General features: G+C 35.5%; 1 protein-coding gene across 2 annotated transcripts in view; it reads left to right on the top strand.

Annotated features, from left to right (window-relative positions):
* The window catches only part of RPS6KA6 (ribosomal protein S6 kinase A6), a 159,729-nt gene that overhangs the window by 63,085 nt on the left and 73,787 nt on the right, over window positions 1-22,857 (top strand). For both annotated transcript variants that reach the window (XM_024129500.1, XM_024129499.1), the window contains exons 3-6: window positions 9,707-9,823; window positions 16,707-16,788; window positions 17,705-17,785; window positions 21,006-21,085. In XM_024129500.1, the coding sequence (XP_023985268.1) occupies window positions 9,707-9,823; window positions 16,707-16,788; window positions 17,705-17,785; window positions 21,006-21,085 (360 nt within the window). The remainder of the gene's footprint in view (window positions 1-9,706; window positions 9,824-16,706; window positions 16,789-17,704; window positions 17,786-21,005; window positions 21,086-22,857) is intronic.

Raw genomic sequence — 22,857 nt, 5'->3', positions numbered from 1 at the left:
GTTCCCTTTTCTCCACACCCTCTCCAGCATTTATTGTTTCTAGAGTTTTTGATGATGGCCAATCTGACCGGTGTGAGATGATATCTCATTGTCGTTTTGATTTGCATTTCTCTAATGATTAATGATGTTGAGTATTCTTTCATGTGTTTGTTGGCAATCTGTATATCTTCTTTGGAGAAATGTCTATTTAGGTCTTCTGCCCATTTTTGGATTGGGTTGTTTGTTTTTTTGTTATTGAGCTGCATGAGTTGCTTATAAATTTTGGAGATTAATCCTTTGTCAGTTGCTTCATTTGCAACTATTTTCTCCCCTTGTGAAGGTTGTCCTTTGGTCTTGTTTATGGGATCCTTTGCTGTGCAAAAGCTTATAAGTTTCATTAGGTCCCATTTGTTTATTTTTGATTTTATTTCCATTTCTCTAGGAGGTGGGTCAAAAAGGATCTTGCTGTGATTTATGTCATAGAGTGTTCTGCCTATGTTTTCCTCGAAGAGTTTGATAGTGTCTGGCCTTACATGTAGGTCTTTAACCCATTGTGAGTTCTCGTTGCTGTTTTGATTTGCAATTCTCAAGGAAGTGGTGATCTTCAGCATCTTTTCATGTTTTGTTTTGTTTTTTTCTTCTTTCCCAACATTGCGAGTGAAATGTACCTCTTGAAATTGTCTTCTGACAAATCTGGCCTGTTTTTTTTGTTTGTTTGTTTTTGTTTTTTGCGGTACGCGGGCCTGTCACTGTTGTGGCCTCTCCCGTTGCGGAGCACAGGCTCCGGACGCGCAGGCTCAGCAGCCATGGCCCACGGGTCCAGCCGCTTCGCGGTACGTGGGATCTTCCCAGACCTGCGCACGAACCCGTGTCCCCTGCATCGGCAGGCCGACTCTCAACCACTGTGCCACCAGGGAAGCCCATCTGGCCTGTTTTGAGTTCTTTTCAATTACCCGTCCTAGGACATTTCTTGAGCGCAGGTGTTATTTTTTGAAAGCCCTGCAGGCCTTGTGAATCCTAGTGTCCAGAATTGATTTGAGACTTCTCCCTTTTTTTTCTTAATGAGTCTGGCTAATGGTTTATCAATTTTGTTTATCTTCTCAAAGAACCAACTTTTAGTATTATTGATCTTTGCTATCGTTTACTTCATTTCTTTTTCATTTATTTCTGAGTTGATCTTTATGATTTCTATCCTTCTGCTAAATTTGGGTTTTTTTTTGTTCTTCTTTCTCTAATTGCTTTAGATGCAAGGTGAGGTTGTTTATTCGAGATGTTTCTTGTTTTTTAAGGTAGAATTGTATTGCTATAAACTTCACTCTTAGAACTGCTTTTACTGCATTCCATAGGTTTTTGGGTCATTCTGTCTCCATTGTCATTTGTTTCTAAGTATTTTTTGATTTCCTCTTTGATTTCTTCAGTGATCACTTGGTTATTAAGTAGTGTATTGTTTAGCCTCCATGTATTTGTATTTTTTACAGATCTTTTCCTGTAATTGATATCTAGTCTCATAGCACTGTGGTCGGAAAAGACACGTGATATGATTTCAATTTTCTTAAATTTACCAAGGCTAGGTTTGTGAGCCAAGATATGATCTATCCTGGAGGATGTTCCATGAGCTCTTGAGAAAAATGTGTATTCTGTTGTTTTTGGATGGAATGTCCTATAAATATCAATTAAGTCCATCTTGTTTAATGTATTGTTTAAAACTTCTGTTTTCTTATTTATTTTATAGTCTTTGTTTTAAACTCTATTTTGTCTGATATGAGAATTGCTACTCCAGCTTTCTTCTGATTTCCATTTGCATGGAATATCGTTTTCCGTCCCCTCACTTTCAGTCTGCATGTGTCCCTAGGTCTGAAGTGTGTCTTTTGTAGACAGCATATATATGGGTCTTGTTTTTGTATCCATTCAGCCAGTCTGTGTCTTTTGGTGGGAGCATTTAATCCATTTACATTTAAGGTAATTATCGATATGTATGTTCCTTTTACCATTTACTTAATTTTTTCCGGTTTGTTCTTGTAGGTCTTTTCCTTCTCTTGTGTTTCTTGCCTAGAGAAGTTGCTTTAGCATTTGTTGTAAAGCTGGTTTTGTGGTGCTGAACTCTCTCAGCTTTTGCTTGTCGGTAAAGCTTTTAATTTCTCCATCAAATCTGAATGAGATCATTGCTGGGTAGATGAATCTTCATTGTAGGTTTTTCTCCTTCATCAATTTAAATATGTCCTGCCACTCCCTTCTGGGTTGCAGAATTTGTGCTGAAAGTTCAGCTGTTAACCTTTTGGGGATTCCCTTGTGTGTTATTTGTTGTTTTTCCCTTGCTGCTTTTAATATATTTTCTTTGTATTTAATTTTTGATAGTTTGATTATTATGTGTCTTGGCATGTTTCTCCTTGGATTTATCCTGTATGGGACTCTGTGCTTCCTGGACTTGATTAACTATTTCGTTTCCCATATTAGGGAAGTTTTCAACTCTAATCTCTTCAAATATTTTCTCAGTCCCTTTGTTTTCCTCTTCTCCTGGTACCCCTATAATTCGAATATTGGTGCGTTTAATGTTGTCCCAGAGGTCTCTGAAACTATCCTCAGTTCTTTTCATTATTTTTTCTTAATTCTGCTCTGAAGTAGTTATTTCCACTATTTTATCTTCCAGGTTACTTATCCATTCTTCTGCCTCAGTTATTCTGCTATTGATCCCATCTAGAGTATTTTTAATTTCATTTATTGTGTTGTTCATCATTACTTGCTTCCTCTTTATTTCTTCTAGGTCCTTGTTAAATGTTTCTTGCATTTTGTCTATTCTATTTCCAAGATTTTGGATCATCTTTACTATCATTATTCTGAATTCTTTTTCAGGTACACTGCCTATTTCCACTTCATTTGTTATATCTGGTGGGTTTTTACCTTGCTCCTTCATCTGCTGTGTGTTTTTCTGTCTTTTCATTTTGCTTATCTTACTGTGTTTGGGGTATCGTTTTTGCAGGCTGCAGGTTCATAGTTACCGTTGTTTTTGGTGTCTGTCCCCAGTGGCTAAGGTTAGTTCAGTGGGTTGAGTAGTTTTCCTGGTAGAGGGGACGAGTGCCTGCGTTCTGGTGGATGAGGCTGTATCTTCTCTTTCTGGTGGGCAGGTCCATGTCTGGTGGTGTGTTTGGGGAGTCTGTAGCCTTATTATTATTTTAGGCAGCCTCTCTGCTAATGGATGGGGCTGTGGTCCTGTCTTGCTCGTTGTTTGGCATATGGTGTCCAGCACTGTAGCTTGCTGGTCGTTGAGTGAAGCTGGGTCTTGGTGTTGAGATGGAGATCTGTGGGAGATTTTCGCCATTTGATATTACATGGAGCTGGGAGGTCTCGTGTGGATCAGTGTTCTGAAGCTGGTTCTCCCACCTCAGAGACACAGCCCTGATGCCTGGCTGGAGCACCATGAGCCTTGAATCCATATGGCTTAGAATAAAAGGGAGAAAAAATAGAAAGGAAAGGAAGAAAGGAAGGAAGGCAGGAATGTAGGAAGAAATGAAGAAAAGTAAGGAAGGAAGAAAGGAAGGAAGAAAGAAAGGTAGAAAGAAGGAAAGAAGATAAAAAAATGTAGGTTGAAATAAATTTATTAAAATAAAAAATAATTATTAAGAACAATTTTAAAAAGTAAAAAAAAAAATAAAACGGGAGAGTCAGAACCCTAGGACAAATGGTGAAAGCAAAGCTATACAGACAGAATCTCACACAGAAGCACACACATGCACACTCACAAAAAGAGCAAAAGGGGAAAAAATTATATATCGTGCTCCCAAAGTCCACCTCCTCATCTTGGAATGATTCGCTGTCTATTCAGGTATTCCACAGATGCAGGGCACTTCAAGTTGATTGTGGAGCTTTAATCCACTGCTTCTGAGGCTCCTGGGAGAGACCTCCCCTTCTCCTCTTTGTTCGCACAGCTCCTGGGGTTCAGATTTTGACTTGGCCCCACCTCTGTGTGTAGGTCGCTGGAGGGCATCTGTTCTTCATTCACACAGGACAGGGTTAAATGAGCCACTGATTCAAGGGCTCTGTCTCACACAGGCGGGGGGGGAGGGGCAGGGAGTGCGGTGCGATCCTCTGGTGGCAATGGCTGGCATGACGTTGCACCAGCCTGAGGCGCGCCGTGCGTTCTCCCGGGGAAGTTGTCCCTGTATCCCGGGACCCTGGCAGTGGCGGGCTGCACAGGCTCCCAGGAGTGGACGTGTGGAGAGTGACCTGTGCTCGCACACAGGCTTCCTGGTGGCAGCAGCAGCAGCCTTAGCGTCTCATGCCCATCTCTGGTGTCTGCACTGATAGCTGTGGCTCGTGCCCGTTTCTGGAGTTCCTTTAAGCAGTGCGCTTAATCCCCTCTCCTTGTGCATCAGGAAACAAAGAGGCAAGAAAAAGTCTCTTGTTTGTTCCGCAGCTCTACGCAGGTCTCTGGAGCTCCTTTAAGTGGCAAGCTTAATCCCCTCTCCTCTAGCACCAGGAAACAAAGAGGCAAGAAAAAGTCTCTTGTCTCTTCGGCAGCTCCGAGCATCCGTCTCTGGAGCTCCTTTAAGCAGTGTGCTTAATACCCTCTCCTCGCACCCCAGGAAGCAAAGAGGGAAGAAAAAGTCTCTTGCCTCTTAGGCAGCTCAAGACTTCTCCCGGACTCCCTACTGGCTAGCCGTGGTGCACTAACCCCTTCAGGCTATGTACACACAGCCAACCACAGTCCTCTCCCAGCTTCCAAACGGATGCCTGAGCCTCAGCTCCCAGCCCCCGCCTGTCCCGGTGGGTTAGCAGACAAGCCTCTAGGGCTGGTGAGTACTGGTTGGCACCGATCCTCTGCGGGAATCTCTCCACTTTGCCCTCCGCACCCTGTTACTGCGCTCTACTCCGTGGCTCTGAAGCTTCCCCCTCTGCCACCCGCAGTCTCCGCCCTTGAAGGGGCTTCTTTCATCCTTCACAGCTCCCTCCCACTGGTGCAGGTCCCGTCCCTATTCTTTTGTTTCTGTTTATTCTTTTTTCTTTTTCCCTACCCAGGTACGTGGGGTGTTTCTTGCCTTTTGGAAGGTTTGAGATCTTCTGCCAGCGTTCAGTGGTGTTCTATAGGAGCAGTTCCACGTGCAGATATATTTCTGATGTATCTGTGGAGAGGAAGGTGATCTCTGCGTCTTACTCTTCTGCCATCTTCCCAGAGTCTCCTCAGGGAAGTTTTTGACTATAATCTCTTCAAATATTTTCCAGACCCTCTTCTGTGACCCTTATAATTCAGATGTTGGTGCATTCAGTGTTGTCTCTGAGACGTTCCTCATTTCTTTTCTTTCTTTTTTCTTTATTCTGCTCCGTGGCAGTTATTTCCACCATTCTTTCTATGAGCTCACTTATCCGTTCTTCTGCCTTAGTTATTTTGCTGTTTATTCCTTTTTGTGTATTTTTCATTTCATTTATTGTTTTGTTAATCACTGAGTGTTTGTTCTTACTCCTCTAGGTCCTTGTTAAACATTTCTTGTATCTTCTCGATCCATACCTCCCTTTTATTTTCATGATCTTGGATCATCTTTAGTATCATTACTCTGAATTCTTTGTCAAGTAGATTGCGTATTTCCTCTTCATTATTTTGTCTTGTGGGATTTTACCTTGCTTCTTTGTCTGCAACATATATCTCTGTCATTTTGTCTAACTTACTGTGTTCATGGTCTGCTTTCCGCAGGCTCCAGGGTCGTAGTTCTTTTTGCTTCTGTTATCTGACCCTGGTGGGTGAGGTTGTGCAGGGGCTTGTGTAGGCTTCCTCGTGGGAGGGACTGGTGCCTGCGCTTTGGTGGGTGTAGCTGAGTCTTTTCCCTCTGATAGGCAGGGCCCCATCAGTGTGTTTTGGGGTGTCTGTGAGCTTAGTACGGCTTTAGGAGTCTGTCTGCTGATGGGTTTGTCTGTGTTCCTCTGTTGCTGGTTGTTTGGCATGAGGTTTCAAGCAGTGAAGCCTTCAGACAGTTGGGCGGAGCCAGGGCTTGGTGTCAAGATGGATATCTCCTGGAGGGCCCACACCGATTAATATTCCCTGGGCCTGGGAATCCTCTGGTGATCTAGAATCCTGGACTCAGCAGTCCCACCTAGGAGGTCCAGCCCTGACCCTTGACTGGGGAATGAAGAGCCCACAAGCAGCACAGTGTGCCCAGAGGAAAAAAGAAAAAAGGGAAAAGAAAACCAACAGACAGACAAAACCCAATGCAAATAGCTGAAAGAAAAGCCAACAAACTGCAACAACAACAACAACACAGGAAAAGAAAGAACAAAAAACATACAAACCAAACCCAAGACAAATGATTAAAACAAAACCAAACAGAAACAAAGAAACACACAAAAAACCCCAAGAAAGCAAAAAACGAGAACAAACAAAAGAACTCAAAAATGAAAGCAGTCAATAAAGGCTAAACTAAGAAAAACAAAAAAAAAATGAAAAGCAGAACAAGAACGGAAAGCAAACAATAAGAAAAGCAAAAACACATAAAACAAACACATAAAAACGATCAAAAAAGGACCAAATACGAGAAAAAAGCACAAAACAACACAAAATCAAAGTAAAAATAGAAAAAATATATTTTAAAAATTAAAAAATAAATAAAAAATAATAAAAACAACAACAAGAACTTCACCTTCCTGCCAGGGTCACTGGTCCCTTTTATGAGTCCTCTTTTCTTTTTTTCTGTCTTTCATCCTAATCCATTGTGAGGGGATTTTTCTTGTCCTTTTAGGTGTCTGAAGTCTTCCACTAATGTTCATCCGGTGCTTTATGAGAATTGTTCCATTTGTGGATGTATTCTTTATGCACTTGTCAGGAGAGATGAATTCTGTCTCCTCCTATTCTGCCATCTTGACTCCTTCCCCTTGCCCCATCCTAGTTCTAATGAACCATAATCTCTGAGGGTGGGCACCAAACATGCATATTGAATAAATATTTTATAAGTGATTTTTTTGAAACTAGAGCATTGTAAACAACTGTCTACTTAAAGGCAAACAATTTATAATTTAGTAATATACATATAGTTGTTTGTCTAGGAACATATATCTGTAACAGGCAGATGACCAATCAGTAAGTTAATATCAGCATTTTTTTAAAAGTGCAGATTCTTGGGTCATTATACCCTTCATTTGTGTTGAGTACAACGCAGTGTAATAAGAATACTGATCTTGAGGAATTCCCTGGTGGTCCAGTGGTTAGGAGCCTGTGCTTCCACTGCAGGGAGTACGGGTTCAATTCCTGGTTGCGTAACTAAGATCCCGCATTCCATGTGGCATGGCCAAATCGTGAATTATCTGGGAAAATGTTTATTTATATTGCTCATATCTAAGGAAAAATGCTTATATTATTAAATTTAGATATATTGTCATCACAAAGTCAGTTCTATTCAAAATTGACATAATTCCATTATTCAGAATGAATCTCGTGTTTCCCTATTACCTTTATATGTTTAAAAATTAAATTCTTCATACATATTTTTATGTTTTTTAAAAAGGTATTTAAAATAATTTTGAAGTTTCTTATTGATTAATTTTACTTTTACAAATCTTTCTTTTAAAAAATAAGTTTCTCTTCATTCCCTTTTTATGAAATTCCTTGGATTTTTTGGGCTGTCTGCTCCCATAAGGTCAAACAAATATTGTGCTAAGCATTATGAATGCAGACATGAATGTGATATTACCTGGATACAGGTTGTTTACCTGTCTAGTGGGAGAGAAAGACAAGGTAATAAGTTGTTAGGACACAGTGTAACAATATTCTTCCCTGGCTGTCTGCTGGGAAAAGTTATCTTTTCTTATCTAATAGCATTTTCATATTTGAAATTTTATAGTTTAATGCTGCTGAAAATCGAAAGAGATATTGCATTTTTAAAGGATGGGCATATGTGGATTTTAATTAGAAGAGGCATTGGGCAGACATTTCCATTTGAAGACTTGCTTAGGTTTTGTGAATCTAAGTAGGGTAGAGTACAGTTGTTTCCTAGCTCTGAACATTTTTAAAAAAACGATGTCATGACCCATGTGTATAATGATGATCTTAAATGTGGCAGAAACTGAAGTGCCTTCTTAAACATAAAAATATTATATTGTGTTCAATATAATATCACAGACTTGAAGGGGACTTTAAAGAACAGTCTAACATAATCTGTTTGTCATGTGAGAACACTGAAGTAGAGTGGTTTGTGATTTGGCCAAGGCTACTTAGCTTATGCATGGGAGAACTAGAAGGAAAACTTAGGCTGTGACTCTTCCGTCAGTGTTCTTTACACTGGAGAAAACTTCCAGTAAGTATGTTTTTGTTATATTCCATTCTTTGAAGACTATTACTACATTCATAATATGTGGTATAAAATCAGTTAACATAATATTAATATGAGTATACAATTTGATGTTGCTTTTGGTATACATGTATTGGAAAAGTGCATAAAGATATGCCATACTTTAATAAAATTCCAAAATGTCAGCTACAGAACATATGTATTTGCATTAAAAAAGGTCCTTGACTTTTTACAAAAAAGGCCCCTTGAAAAGGGGAAACTCACTCTCATAGCTACTTTAAAAAGTCCAGTGAAACTGGAAACATCCGTGGACATATTTTCAGAACAGATACTTCATTTCTGACTGATTAGTGGTTCTTAATACCTAAAGCTAAAACTCCTCTGCTGGATACCCTTCTTTGAGAGTAAATGTCTGACTACTTTTATAACATGACAGTTATTTTAGCTGGCATGAAGCCAGCTTACTTGGGACCATGCCTTGCCCAGTTTGACCACGATCACCATTGATTAATCAGTTAATTAAAGGGTGAATGGATTGGGAACATTCTTGCCATCCAGACCAGAATTGATATGATATGATAGAAAACTACCAAGACTTCTAGACATCATGATTAACTAGTCACGTGAACTTAAACTCTGTGGATCTCAGTTTTCTCCCCTATAGAGTCAGAAGGTTGGATAATATATCCCAGCTTTTGTTATTTCATGATATATAATACATTTGAGGGTTTTTTTTTTCATCCTAGCTACTGTGCTAGGGACTAGAATTACAGTTCACCTGAGTGTTGTCTTGATATAGAGTCTTATATGAAAGAGCAGAAACATTTCCAAGGTGACTTCCTTCTGTCTGACCCAGGTGGTAGGAAATCTGGCATATAATTTATATATAAAGTTTCAATAAAAGTAGGCTCATGGCCTGGAAACATACGTTTGGGCTTTGCAGATTTTGTTTGTCTATGCTAGTTTCTTTTTCATTGATATGGCTAGCTGGACATTTAAATATTCATATATCACTGACTACTTAAAATGGTATAGTGAAATACTATTTAAAAGAACTCTTGAGATTCACATTTTTTGTCATGTCCCACAATTTACAAGGTTTTATCTATTTCTTGATTTTCTCTGCATCTACCTCATAAGTCATACTCCATTGAGGGTCTTAAGACTTTTAGTTGTTGAATGTTTTTCTTCTGTCTCTGCCTAGTTGGAACAGAGGCTGAAGCATAGATTTTACATGCTTCTGTTTACATGAAATTATATAATAGGGGAGATGGTGGTGATGGTCTATCTCTATGTGTTAGAAAACCCAGGAAATGGGGATGCTAGCAGCCCATAAAACTCTGTGCTAGATTGAAGGAGTTAGGTATTAAATTATTTCTGTTGTGATTTCTTGTTCTAAATGGAGCTAATCATAAGATGTTGTAAGTATATTTGAGTATTGCTTGGATTTCTTTTTTCAGGATGAAGGAGTTGTTAAAGAAATCCCTATTACTCATCATGTTAAGGAAGGATATGAGAAAGCAGATCCTGCACAATTTGAGTTGCTCAAAGTTCTTGGTCAGGGATCCTTTGGAAAGGTAATGAATGCCCTTTTCCCCATTTGTTTTTCTTCTAAGCATTTAGCAAAAAAATGTACACATAGGTAGAAATCTGATAAATGTGCTGTTTCTAAATTGTCAAAGGATACACACAAAGGCGGCTCTAATTTTACTCCTTTTTATTTCTGTTGTATTTTTAGTTCAATTTCTTTATACTTCTCTGTAATAATAAAGGTTTTCTAATCCCCTAGGATCACTGATATCTCTAGGACAAAATATAGCATGCTATTTATTAGCTGCCTAAATCAAGAAAGTTTGAATTTTGTAAAAGAGGTCTTGTTTCTCTGTTTACATGCTTGCATGACCTTAGCTTTCTTTCTTGGTGATTTCATCTGTATTCCTTAGCTCTATCACAGAAGTCAGAATGTATTTATCAATTCATGTATTGAATGCATGAATTAATCTATCATCTTTTAAAGCAAATATGTGTGTAAAGTACAGCTGTGGTAAGTACTGGGTGATATATGGATTATGTGAAACTCCTGCCTTCAAAGGGCTTAAATTTAAAGGGAAAAAGCAAAATTGAGGAAGATAAACTCTGACACTCATTATTAAAATTGGTTATTAAGTGCTTAATGGTATATGATTCTTGGAAAATAAGTGTGTAGCTCTGATTCCTGACTTTTGTATACCTAACATCTAAGACATGAAAAGTATTGCATACACATATTAAGTAACAGCCTTTAGGAAACAGCAACAACGGCAATTTAAGGGGAGGAAGTTAATGAGAAACTACTAATTTCAGGGTGGCTGAGATTTAGTTTCAAAGGGGAAAGTAAGGAAGTTGAGCATTGCTTATTTATTATGCTCTGAAACATTTTAAAAGAAAGACATTTATTGAACACCTGGTTTGTATATAACACTTAAAAAAACAGCATTGGTTAATATAAAGTAGACATAATTGTCTTAAAGTAATCTGATACCTGTGTGGTATAGAATACAACATGTAAAATATAGAGAAACATTTTCAGGACACAAAAAGGACAAACTAAGGTGGATTATGGTTTGGCAGTGAATTGGTACAGGAGGTATACGATGACAAGGAGATAGGACTTGAATAGTTGTGCTAGGGAGAGTAAAACTAGAAGGAGCTTTCAGTAGATTGTATGTGTGGGGGGTGTATTTATAGAACTGACCTGTAGAGTAGGCATGTGCATTTTGAACACCTTTATTTTTTAAAGTTACTAAAAGTACAGTATTTTAAAAAATATTTTACATTATATTTTATGATGTTAGTTTTAGAACAGAGATGAAGTTCTTTTACATCCCCAATATATAAATGCTTACATAACGACTTAAATAAAATATCACCAGGCAATCATTTCAAGCCATTAAAAGTATTTGTTGTGTCATTTGATATATATAAATTTATTCATATGTGTATCTATTTATATCCAGCTTTGTTCCAGAAAGAATTTAAGGCTTTCACAGATGAATACTAAATAAAATAAAATTTAAAATAAGTGGGGAAATGATGGAAGCAGAAAAATTAGAGCAGGAAAGATGAGATGAAGCCAGGAATAAACACTGTTGTTCACAGATGCATGGTATAAGGGCCTAGAAATGGGGCAAAAGTGAAGACAAATATTTTGGCAGCCATTATAAAGGGGCTGAAACATTTAATTGTATGATTATTGACAGTATCTTTAAGAAACAGATCAAACAGACCAGAGAAATTTTTCTTATGGGGCTTCATGAAGAAACTACAGTATAACATAATAAAATGTCTTCAGTAACATCTTCACATTAATTATAGCAACACGCTGACAAGTTGTCAATGCAGTCCTTAAAAAATTCAGGGAACACTCAGCTTTGTACGGGAACTTTGCTTTAACAAGGATATCATAGAAGCCTTTTAAAAATTCCTAATACTAAAATACAGAATAGTGATCCTTGTGCAGTTCATCAACCAAAGAAATATTAAGGAGGTGGCTTATTTTTTTCTTCCTAGGGTGTGAACATACTTGCTTGTCAGTATTACGTCATTTGCGTAGGCATTGTGTGGGTGGGACTTGTTATATGCTGAACCTATTCAGGAATTTGGCCAGGGCTGTGAATCAAATAAGTGTAGGAGCAATTCCAAGAAACTTTGGGCTGCAGTCTTATTTATAAGTTTTTCTGTGAAAGGCCCATTGTTAAAATGCAATAAATGGAATTTTAACCTATATAATGCTTTGTGACATTGAACATCTATATAGTCTATTTAATCGGGAAAAAATCCTATGAAAATCAGTTGCAAAATTGTACTTTAAAGAAGCATGCATTATCATAAAAGATGTATATAAAATTCTGTACTAAGCACTTCAAGTAATGTGTGAATTGAAATGAAGTATACCAAACAACTTACATTACTTATTTTAAAACACAATAAAACACTTGAAAACATGTTTGACATTGTCAGACTAGCCTTTCATATATGTCACATGTCAAATCATATTTACACAAAGCATACATACATTTTAACATTCATGCTTCATATTTTTTTGCTTTTGTGATAGTAAAGCCTTTAAATATAGGACTTAAAAATGGATTTTTGAAAATATCAAACCCTTGCCCTCCTTGATAATTGATTAGCTATCAAGAGATAGTTTTAAAAATACATGTTTACAACTTAAAATTTCTTGCAAATGGTCCTTTCTCTTCAATCAGTATTAAAGCTGTGCAGTTCTGCAGTTCACTTCAGCAAACACTTCTTAATGGAAACTATAAAAGTCCATATGACAGAGAGAAAAGTATATTGGAGTAATTCACTCATTCATTTCTCTTCTGAACAATTTCTGAGAATTGGATTAGGATGACTGAAAAGAAACCTCTCTGATCAGGAGAGAGATGTTTTTAGAAACAGTAGTTTGAAGTCATGCAGCTTCTGTAGTTGATCATGGGAAGAGAGTAGAGTGAGATGATGTTTTCTTATGCTAGGAAAGTTCACTCATTAGACCTGAAAAGAACAAATCAGGTAATGAACAAATAAACAGTTACATCTCTAGACTGTGAATGATGGCTTCTATTAGATGCCATGTTGAGATACCAGTGAGTGTTTTAAGAGATAGGGGAAAAGTGGCTGCTTTGTGTGTCTTTTTTAAAAGCCTAGACTTTTTCTTTTTCCTTTAATTGCCTCTTTCTACCCTCTGTATTCCATTCTTTTCAACTGCACTAAAGGCTGTGTTCTAGAACAGTGGTTCTCAAAGCGTGGTCTTACTACCCCTGGATATCCACAGGACACTTTCAGGGGGTTCCCAAGGTCAAGACTGTTTTATAATACTAAGATATTATTTGTAAAACTTTTGGCACTTTGGCACAGTCAAGGAAGTGATTTTAAACTACATCAGTAATCATATTCTTCACTGTCACCCACTTACAGTTAAAAAAATGTGTTTTACTTAAGAATGTCCTCGATGAGGTTTTAACAGTGATTAAATTTATCAAGTATCAACCCTTGAGTACACATCTTTTTAATATTGTGTGATGAAATTGAGAAGTACACAAAGTACTTTAGCTGCATACCAAAAGAGTATGGTTGTCTCAAGACAGAGCACTTTTGCAGTTTTTTGAGTTGTGAGCTAAATTAGACACTTTTTTCATGGAAAAGCATTTTTACTTGAAAGAATGATCGACAAACTATGGTTACTTAAACTTGGGTATTTGGTAGATGTTTTCTCAAAAATGAATGGAGTGAACCTGTTATTTCATGGAAAACAACTGATAATATTTTTGTCAATGATCAAATTTGAGCTTTGAAGCAAAAAATTAGAATTTTGGAAAATTTTTATTTGCCACTGTGGGCTCAACTCTTCTCAATACTCAAAAGACTTTCCTGATGAGATTGCTACTGTCAACATTTGGAAGGTCTGCATAACTCAGTGAACCAATGTTTTTGAGTTGACCAAACACATGATATTATCAAATCAGACATCAGTACAAAATCCATTCAAAGTGTCAGGTAGACCATGGCTTATTATGTAAAAGAATATGGACAGTTAATTGATGTGGTTTCAGATTTTTCATTGCAGCTAATCTTTAAGAAACTGCCACTTGTCAAATTCTTGTGTCGTATCAAAGAAGAATAACCACAATTATATGGAAAGGCTTTAAAATAGTATTCCCTTTTCCAAATACATATCTGCATGAGGCCTGATTTTCTTCTTATAATTTAAGCAAAACAACTTAATTGCAACAGATTGAATGTAGAAGCAGATATGAGAATCCAACTGTCTTCTGTTAAGCCAGATATTAGAGACTTGCAAAAATGTAGATCAGTGTCAATCTTCTCATTGATTTTTTTGTTTTGGAAAAAATATATTTATCTTTATAAAAATATTTATATTCACATATAACAGGTATTTATTATTTTTAATGAATCAATACATAGTTATTTTTTTCTGTTTTAATTTCTAATATAGCAAATATCAATAGATATAACCCACAAAAACAAAAGTACTTTGGAGTCATCAGTAATTTTTAGGATTATAAAAGAATTCTTTTTTTTATTATGTTTATCATCTTTAAGGTTTTAATTTTTATTTTTTTAAATATTTATTGGAGTATAGCTGCTTTACAATGTTATGTTAGTTTCTACTGTACAGCAAAGTAAAAGAATTCTTGAGACCAAAAATATTGAGAATTGCTTTCTTGGAAGAGACTGTGAAAGATAGTTCTCCTACTTGTGGTGTAGTCAGCACTCACGAAATGACTTGACTCCTTTGTTGTCAACATCTTGGTCACATGATATTGATTAGGAAAGAGAAAACTGTTTATCTACCTTTATTTGCCCATGTCAGTAAAATTGAATGAAAACTTTAAGTCTGGTGCTTAGGGTTAATGCCATTTGCTTAGCTTTGAAGCTTTTGTGTGTGTGTGTGTGTTATGGCAATTAATTTAATCTGCTGTGTAAAAAACTGATATAGACTGAAATCATCTATACAAATACGTACAAGTCCACTTGTTTGCCAAAAGTGGAAAACTTGAAAAATACAGATAAGAAAATGTGCATCTGGGGTCATAGCTTATTTAGCTCACTCAATAAGTTTTATATGACATTTAGAACCCCATGGTAATCTAGTTTGTGTGTGTATTCTCTCTAACCCAGATTGAATATATTCTTCTGTGATTAAAAAGCCTGATTTAACACTATTCATTTATAAAATACTAATTTTATTTTCTAGTGAATCTTCGTTAAAAAGGAGACCGAGGGTAGGCTATAGGTGTGTTAAATTTGACATTTTGTTCCATTGCTTACTATTTTCATCAGTGAAAAATCATGGATTTTTAGGACTATCCTCTCCAAGTTTAAATACACTGAAAATAACTCCATGGAATGAAGATGCTGAAATCTTCTGTGGCAATGCACACTTCCTTGGGGTTCCACATTGTTTGGGGAGATCTTGTTGGAGTTCAGAGTAGATATTAGACAAGAAAGTAACATAGGGTAGTAGTTTTGTTAGTTCTTTCAGTACAGAAATGTTTACGGTGATATGCAAAATTTACGATTTAGTTCAAGCCCTGAACTTTTCTTTTCTCCAAAGATAGTTTTATGTTGCAAAACCCAGCCATCTGTTAATATGTGAAATCTCTTGATTAGTGTACTCCAAGTGTGGTATGAACTATTACTAGCTTACTGTAAGACATGTTCAAAAACTGAGAGTAAGCATTTGGCAACTTTTACAGAAATTTGACAAAGTAATTTTATGTGTAGAATCTATTAGTATAAAAAGGGATTGTATTTTATGACATTTAAATTTCAATTTTCTAAATAATTCATTTTGATTATATTTTATAGAAGTATGGTCTGCAATGGACTTGGAGAAAAGGGGGAAAAAAGACTGGTTGGTCTACACAGAAAGTGTGAGAAGGACTACACTAGATGAGTATGAAAACTGTAAACCTGAAATGGTCCTTGAGTTTAGGTCTGATATAAAGAATAGGAGAAGCAGAGATTAAATGAAGTAAAGATTCCACCCCCTCACCTGCCCAGTTGGCTGATACATAATTATCACATAAAATATTTGGATTAAAGGGTTTTAAGCTCTACCTTAGGAAAGAGGCAAGACAAAAAATTACTTAAAAGCTCTCCTATCTGCAGTTTTGTGTGAACAAGTTAGTTACTTGACCACATTTTAAAGTTAAGCAACACTTGAATAGAACTTGTTAAGAGTTGAGGATGGCAGGTAAAGCAGTGAACACGTTTTACTAAATAATTAAAAAAATTGAAACAACTCTTTACTAATAAATAACTCATAAAACTGTAATATACTCATATTTATCTTCATAACTGAGGTTTTTAAAACTTAGCTTTTAATGAGTCATAATCCTGGTTTGAAAATATGAGATATTATTACTTAAGCTTACTTGGTAACTTTAAATAATTTAACTTTCATTTCTTTATTGAAATATTTGCCATCTTGATTCTTTTTCTTGGCAGACAGATAAGAATTGCCTCTGATTTCTTATTAGAAAATAAAATACCTGGTAACTTCTAAAATGGACCAATAGGGAAGTAGAAATGAATATATCAAATTAATGGTCATCACATTTGTTTGCTCCTAATTAAGGTAACAAAAAGGAGCTTGGGTCTTATAAGGAGCTCCCTTAGCTCAAATTGTCTTTCGTTATATTATTTTTCTCTTACATCAGAAACTTCTCAAATGTTCTTTAAAATTTTCTTTTCCACAATAGGATGTATGGGAGTGTGATTCACTAAGTGAATGAAAGTGAGAATATATTAACCAAGTATAATTTATAGGGAAAGGTATATCTTTATAAAATTAGAGAAAATGCAAGGCCATATGTATGTGCTAAAGTATATGTTTAGCAGGAATGGCTTGGGATGTGAATTTCACTCTTTTAATTTTAATTCTCCTATTAGGTTTTTCTTGTTAGAAAGAAGACTGGTCCTGATGCTGGACAGCTCTATGCAATGAAGGTGTTAAAAAAAGCTTCTTTAAAAGGTAGAAAATTAGAAAGCTTATCAAATTAGAATTTGGTAAAGCTTGTTTTAAGAAATATGCTGTGTACTGCTTATACGAGTAGATGAGTAGATTGTTTCCTTTTAAGATGAGTAATTGTTACAGATTTCTAGTGGTAAGTGATATTTCTAGGTTTGATATTGGCATATACCCTAATTTAGTGAGAGTGTACCCTGGTAAAAATTTAATGGGATAAAAAGTGACATGTTTTATTTAAAGTGAACTTATTTTATTAAACTATATTCTTTTATTTCCAGATTCTTATTTTTTCTGTCTATCTGTGTTGGTATTGCATATTGAGAAAGCACAGCCACCTGTATACACTTATATACACTGTCTTCCAGGCTGTGATTACAATAACACTGTGCTCAGTTTTGTTTTTTTTGTTTGTTTTTTTTTTTTTTTTTTTTTTTTTTTTGTGGTATGTGGGCCTCTCACTGTTGTGGCCTCTCCCGTTGCGGAGCCCAGGCTCCAGATGCGCAGGCTCAGCATCCATGGCTCATGGGCCCAGCCGCTCTGCAGCATGTGGGATCCTCCCGGACTGGGGCACAAACCCGTGTCCCCTGCATCGGCAGGCGGACTCTCAACAACTGCGCCACCAGGGAAGCCCTGTGCTCAGTTTTAATCAATAAAATAATTTGAACAATTGGAGACTAATATATAATAAATACTTACTCACCAAGTAACTTTGTGTCTCTTTAACCCATCTCTAGATCTAAACTGAATTTGTTAGCTTTCTGAGAATATGGTAATTACTGTCTAGGAATATAGACTGCAAATATGGGCACTTATAAAGTTATGTTTTATATTTCCATATTTTTGTTTGGTTAATTACTGATGGGATCTCTACTGAAATTATATATGAGAGCAATATATTCTACCCTTCTGTAATTTTTAGTTCGAGACAGAGTTCGGACAAAGATGGAGAGGGATATACTGGTGGAAGTAAATCATCCATTTATTGTCAAATTGCACTATGGTATGTAATCTTTTTTTTTAAATTTTGGAATTAGAGAACTAAGATTTCCTTTCAGACAATAATATAACAGGAGATAAATACCTCAAACAGGAAATGAATATGGAATGATTTAATACATTCAACTATGTAAAATATACTTATCTGAAATAAGAATTAATATCTAGCTTTTAGTTGTATTTCCTGTATTTGTTGGTTAACTTGTCTAAGGTAACAAGATAGTGTCTTCTGATTACTTGTCTAGTAGTATTTCTGTACTATGCTATACCTCCAGGGATCTTAGGCTATAAACTACTGTGGTAATTTCTTCAAAACATTTTTGTGTTTGGAAGGGCTCCTCTTACATGTTCATAATGAGCATATTAATCTTACTTCCTCATTCTGTTGAGAGGACCATATGGTATATTAGTCTATTTGAATTATTTTTTCTTACGTTTGGCAGGAGAGGAATACCAGTGAGAAGCAGTAGGTACAATGGAAAGAACATGAATTTGGAGTCAGACAGTTCTGAGGTGTTTTTTTTTTTTTTTAATTGCGATATAGTTGACTTACAGTATTATATAAGTTTCAGGTGTACAATATAGCGATTCACAATTTTAAGGTTATATCCTATTTATATTTACTATAAAATATTGGCTATAATCCTTGTGTTGTATTATATATCCTTGTAGCTTATTTATTTTATACATAGTAGTTTGTATCTCTTAATCCCCTACCCCTATCTTGCCCCTTCCCCCTACCTCTCCTCATTGGTAACCACTAGTTTGTTCTCTATATCTATGAGTCTGTTTCTTTTTTGTTATATTCACTAGTTTGTTTTATTTTTTAGATTCCACATAGAAGTGATATCATACAATATTTGTCTTTGATTTTCACTAAGCATAATATTCTCTATATCCATCCATGTTGTTGAAACGGCAATATTTCATTCTTTTTTATGGCTGAGTAATATTGTTCTGTGTGTATTGTGTGTGTGTGTGTGTGTGTGTGTGTGTGTACACCACATCTTTTTTATCCATTCACCTGTTGATGGACACTTAGGTTGCTTCCCTATCTTGGCTATTGTAAAAAATGCTGCTGTGAACATTGGGGTGCATATATTTTTTTTGTGGTAATATTTTCATTTTCTTCAGATATATACCCAGGAGTGGAATCACTGGATCATATAATAGTTATAGTTTTATTTTTTTTGATGAAACGCCATACTGTTTTCCACAGTGGCTGCACCAATTTACATTCCTTCTGACAGTGTATGAGAGTTCCCTTTTCTCTACATCTTCTCCAACATTTGTTATTTGTAGACTTTTTGATGATAGCCATTCTGACAGGTGTGAGGTGATACGTCATTGTTGTTTTGATATGGGGTTTTGATACCCTGATGATTAGCGATGTTGAGCATCTTTGCATGTGCCAGTTGGCTATCTGTATATCTTCTTTGGAAAAATGTCTATTCAGGTGTTCTGCCCACTTTTTAATTGGGTTGTTTGTTTTTCTGATGATGAGATATATGAGCTATTTATATATTTTGGATATTAATTCCTTATTGGTCATACCATTTGCAAATATTTTCTCCCATTCAGTAGGTTTGTTCATTTCATTGATGGTTTCCTTTGCTGTGCAAAAGCTTTTAATTTTAATTAGGTCCCATTTGCTTATTTTTGCTTTTGTTTCCATTGCCTGAGGAGACAGATCCAAAAAAAACATTGCTATGATTTATGTCAAAGAGTATTCTGCCTGTGTTCTCTTCTAGGAGTTTTATCGTTTAGGTCTTTAATACATTTTGAGTTTATTTTTGTATGTGGTGTTAGAGAATGTTCTAATTTCATTCTTTTACATGCAGCTGTCCAGTTTTCCCAGCACCACTTATTGAAGAGACTGTTTTTTCTCCATTGTGTATTCTTGCCTCCTTCGTTGTAGATTAATTGGCCATAAGTGTGTGGGTTTATTTCTGTGCTCTCTATTCTGTTCCATTGATCTATATGGCTCTTTTTGTGTCAGTACCATACTGTTTTGATTTTTGTAGCTTTTAGAATGGTCTAAAAGTCAGGGAGTGTGATGCCTCTAGCTTTGTTCTTCTTTTCCATTATTGTTTTGGCTATTTGGGGTCTTTTGTGTTTCCATACAAATTTTAAAATTATTTGTGCTATTTCTGTGAAAAATGCCATTGGTATTTTGATAGTGATTGCATTGAATATGTAGATTGCTTTGGGTCACCAATATTAATTCTTCCAATCCATGCAGTTCTGAGTTTTAATCATGGCTCCATTGCTAGTTTAATGTATGCATGAGATTGTGGCATTTGGCTTCCCTGGAGAATTCAAAGGCATATACATTATTAAATCACTGATCCAATCTACTATGTCACTCTCAGTCTTTGAAATTTAAAAAGATAGCAGCTATTGATTTTATTCTTAGGTAATTTTGACAAATAATGCATTACAGTATGTACCCAACTCTCTCTGTAAAAATCCCTCTAGAATTTTCCACCCATTATTCTTTTATTCCCCATTACCCTAATGGAATGAGAGTAGTAGTATTATCTAAAGATCTCCTTCCTTGAATCTCTAGGATATCATTAGATTAATCACTAAACACCAGTTGTGTTCAAAACATTCTATTCAATTCAGTGGGCTCTAGAGGTGAAATAATCTCTGATCTCAAGAAATTTATAATCTATAGGGAACACAGACATGTAAGACCAATTAATTGTATAAATCAAAATGGATTAAGTACCATAACAGAGACATAAATAAAGTCCAATGAGATCTCAAAAGTAGTAACAAGTAATTCTGATGGGGAAGAGGTTAAGGATGCTATAGGGAAATGTGAAAAGAGGGAAATCCTTAATAGGAGAAAGCTAAATAGAGGAGGTGGCATTTTTGTTGAGCTTGACAGAATTAGTAGATTTTCAGTAGGTGGGGAAGTAGAGTTCAGGCAATTGCAGTAGAACATGGTGCTCCATAAATCAGGAAAACGATGGTGGTACAAGTTTCTGTGTAAACCTACATCCAAGGTTGATTATGTTCTGGGAAGGGGTTTATAGCTTTTTCAACACTAGTTTTAATTTTGAGATAATGTTATCCAATCATGGACCATGTGAGTAAATGCTTAATTGCTTTATAGTGTTCAGTAATAAAATTCTAAACATATATATTAATTAAAAACTATGCTAAGCTTTGTAAGCCTTAAAAATTATTATTACTACATTCTAATTTCTAATTAGCCTTTCAGACTGAAGGGAAGCTGTATTTAATACTGGATTTTCTCAGGGGAGGAGATGTCTTCACAAGATTATCCAAAGAGGTGAGTATTTGTAAACTTTTGCTATATTTTATTGAAACAAAACTAAGAATAATTGTTTTTGTTCTTTTGCTAATTACTTTTTTTCCTACGAAAATTTTAAATAATAATTATTTTTTTGTTACATAGTATTTAGTGAATGTGCCAGTTAATGGCATTTTCTGTCTGCCTGCCATTTAGATCATCTCAATGTGTTACTCATTTTTCTCTTAGGCACAAGATCAGTATAAATAATTGGATGAAGTAGATAGGGGCAAACCTAGGACTTTGGCTACTTAAGCTACCAAAATGCCTCTGGGAGTAGTGTTTAATTTATTCATGTTTAAAACAGCTTTATGGAGGTACAGTTGACATACACTAAACTGCACATATTAAAGTACATGCTTTGATAAATTTTGACATTTGTATAAACTTGTGAAACCATCAACACAATCAAAATAATTAGTTTATTCATCATCCTCAACATTTTCTTATGCCCTTTTTTAATGCTTCCCTCCTGCCCGACCCCTACTGAATCTGCTTTCTGTCACTGGTTTGCATGGTCTAGGACTTTATATAAATGGAATCATATAGTATGTATTCTTTTTTGGTCTGGCTTTTAAACTCAGCATAATTATTTTGAGATTCATCCAAGTTGTTGCATGTATCAGTAGTTCATTTTTATAGTTGAGTGGTATTCCACTGTATGGATATACAATGATTTGTTTATTCATTCACTTGTTGATGGATATGTGTGTTTTTTGCAATTTTTGGATATTACTAATAAAGCTGCTACAAACATTCATGTACAAGTGATTGTATGGACATGTGTTTGTTTTTCATGGTTAAGTACCTAAGAATATAATGACTGGGTTATATAGTAGGTCTATATTTTAACGTTTTAAAACCACTGTCAAACTGTTTTCCAAAGAAAACTGTTATATAATTTGTTATATAATTTTTACATTCCCACCAGCAGTATATGAGAGTTTCAGTTGCTCCATATCCTTACCAACATTTGGTATGGTCAGTCTTCTTTTAGTTTTGAATATCTGGTAAGTGTGTAGTGATACCATATTGTGGTTTTGAATTGCATTACCCTAATGACTAATGATGTTAGGCATCTCTTCATGTGCTTATTTGACATATATCTATCTTTTTTGATGAAATGTCTGTTTAAATCTTTGGCCCATTTTTTATTGGGTAGTTTTCTTACTGAATTTTGAGTCTTTGTATATTTTGGATGGTAAGTCCTTTATCATGTATGTTTGAAAATATTTTCTTCTGGTCTATGACATGTCTTTTCATACTCTTTACAGTGTCTTTCAAAAAGCAGAAGTTCTTAATTTTGATGCAGTCTGATTTATAATTTTTTTTCCTTTTATGAATTGTGTTTTTTGGTGTCCTGTTTAAGGAATATTTGCCTAATCCTAGGTCACAAAGATTTTCTCTTATGTTTTCTAGAAGTTTTGTAGTTTTTGGCTTTACGTTTATGTTTAAAATCAATTTTGAGTTCATTTTCATATATGGTGATAAATATGTGTTGAAGTCCTTTTTTTCGTATACAGATATCTCATTATGTTAGCATCATCATTGGAGAATACTGTGCTTTCTCCACTCAATTACCTTGCATTTTTTGTTGAAAATCGATTGACCGTATATGTGAAGATCTGTTTGTGGGCACTGTTCTGTTCCGTTGATCTGTTTGTCTGTCTTTATGCCAATACAACACTTTCTTGATTACTGTACTTTTTTTTTTTTTTTTTTTTTTTTGTGGTATGCGGGCCTCTCTCTGT

Source organism: Physeter macrocephalus, chromosome 21, assembly GCF_002837175.3.
Source record: "Physeter macrocephalus isolate SW-GA chromosome 21, ASM283717v5, whole genome shotgun sequence".
NCBI classification, from domain to species: domain Eukaryota; kingdom Metazoa; phylum Chordata; class Mammalia; order Artiodactyla; family Physeteridae; genus Physeter; species Physeter macrocephalus.
The sequence above is the reverse complement of the archived record's forward strand: the minus strand, read 5'-3'. Positions and strand labels throughout refer to the sequence as shown.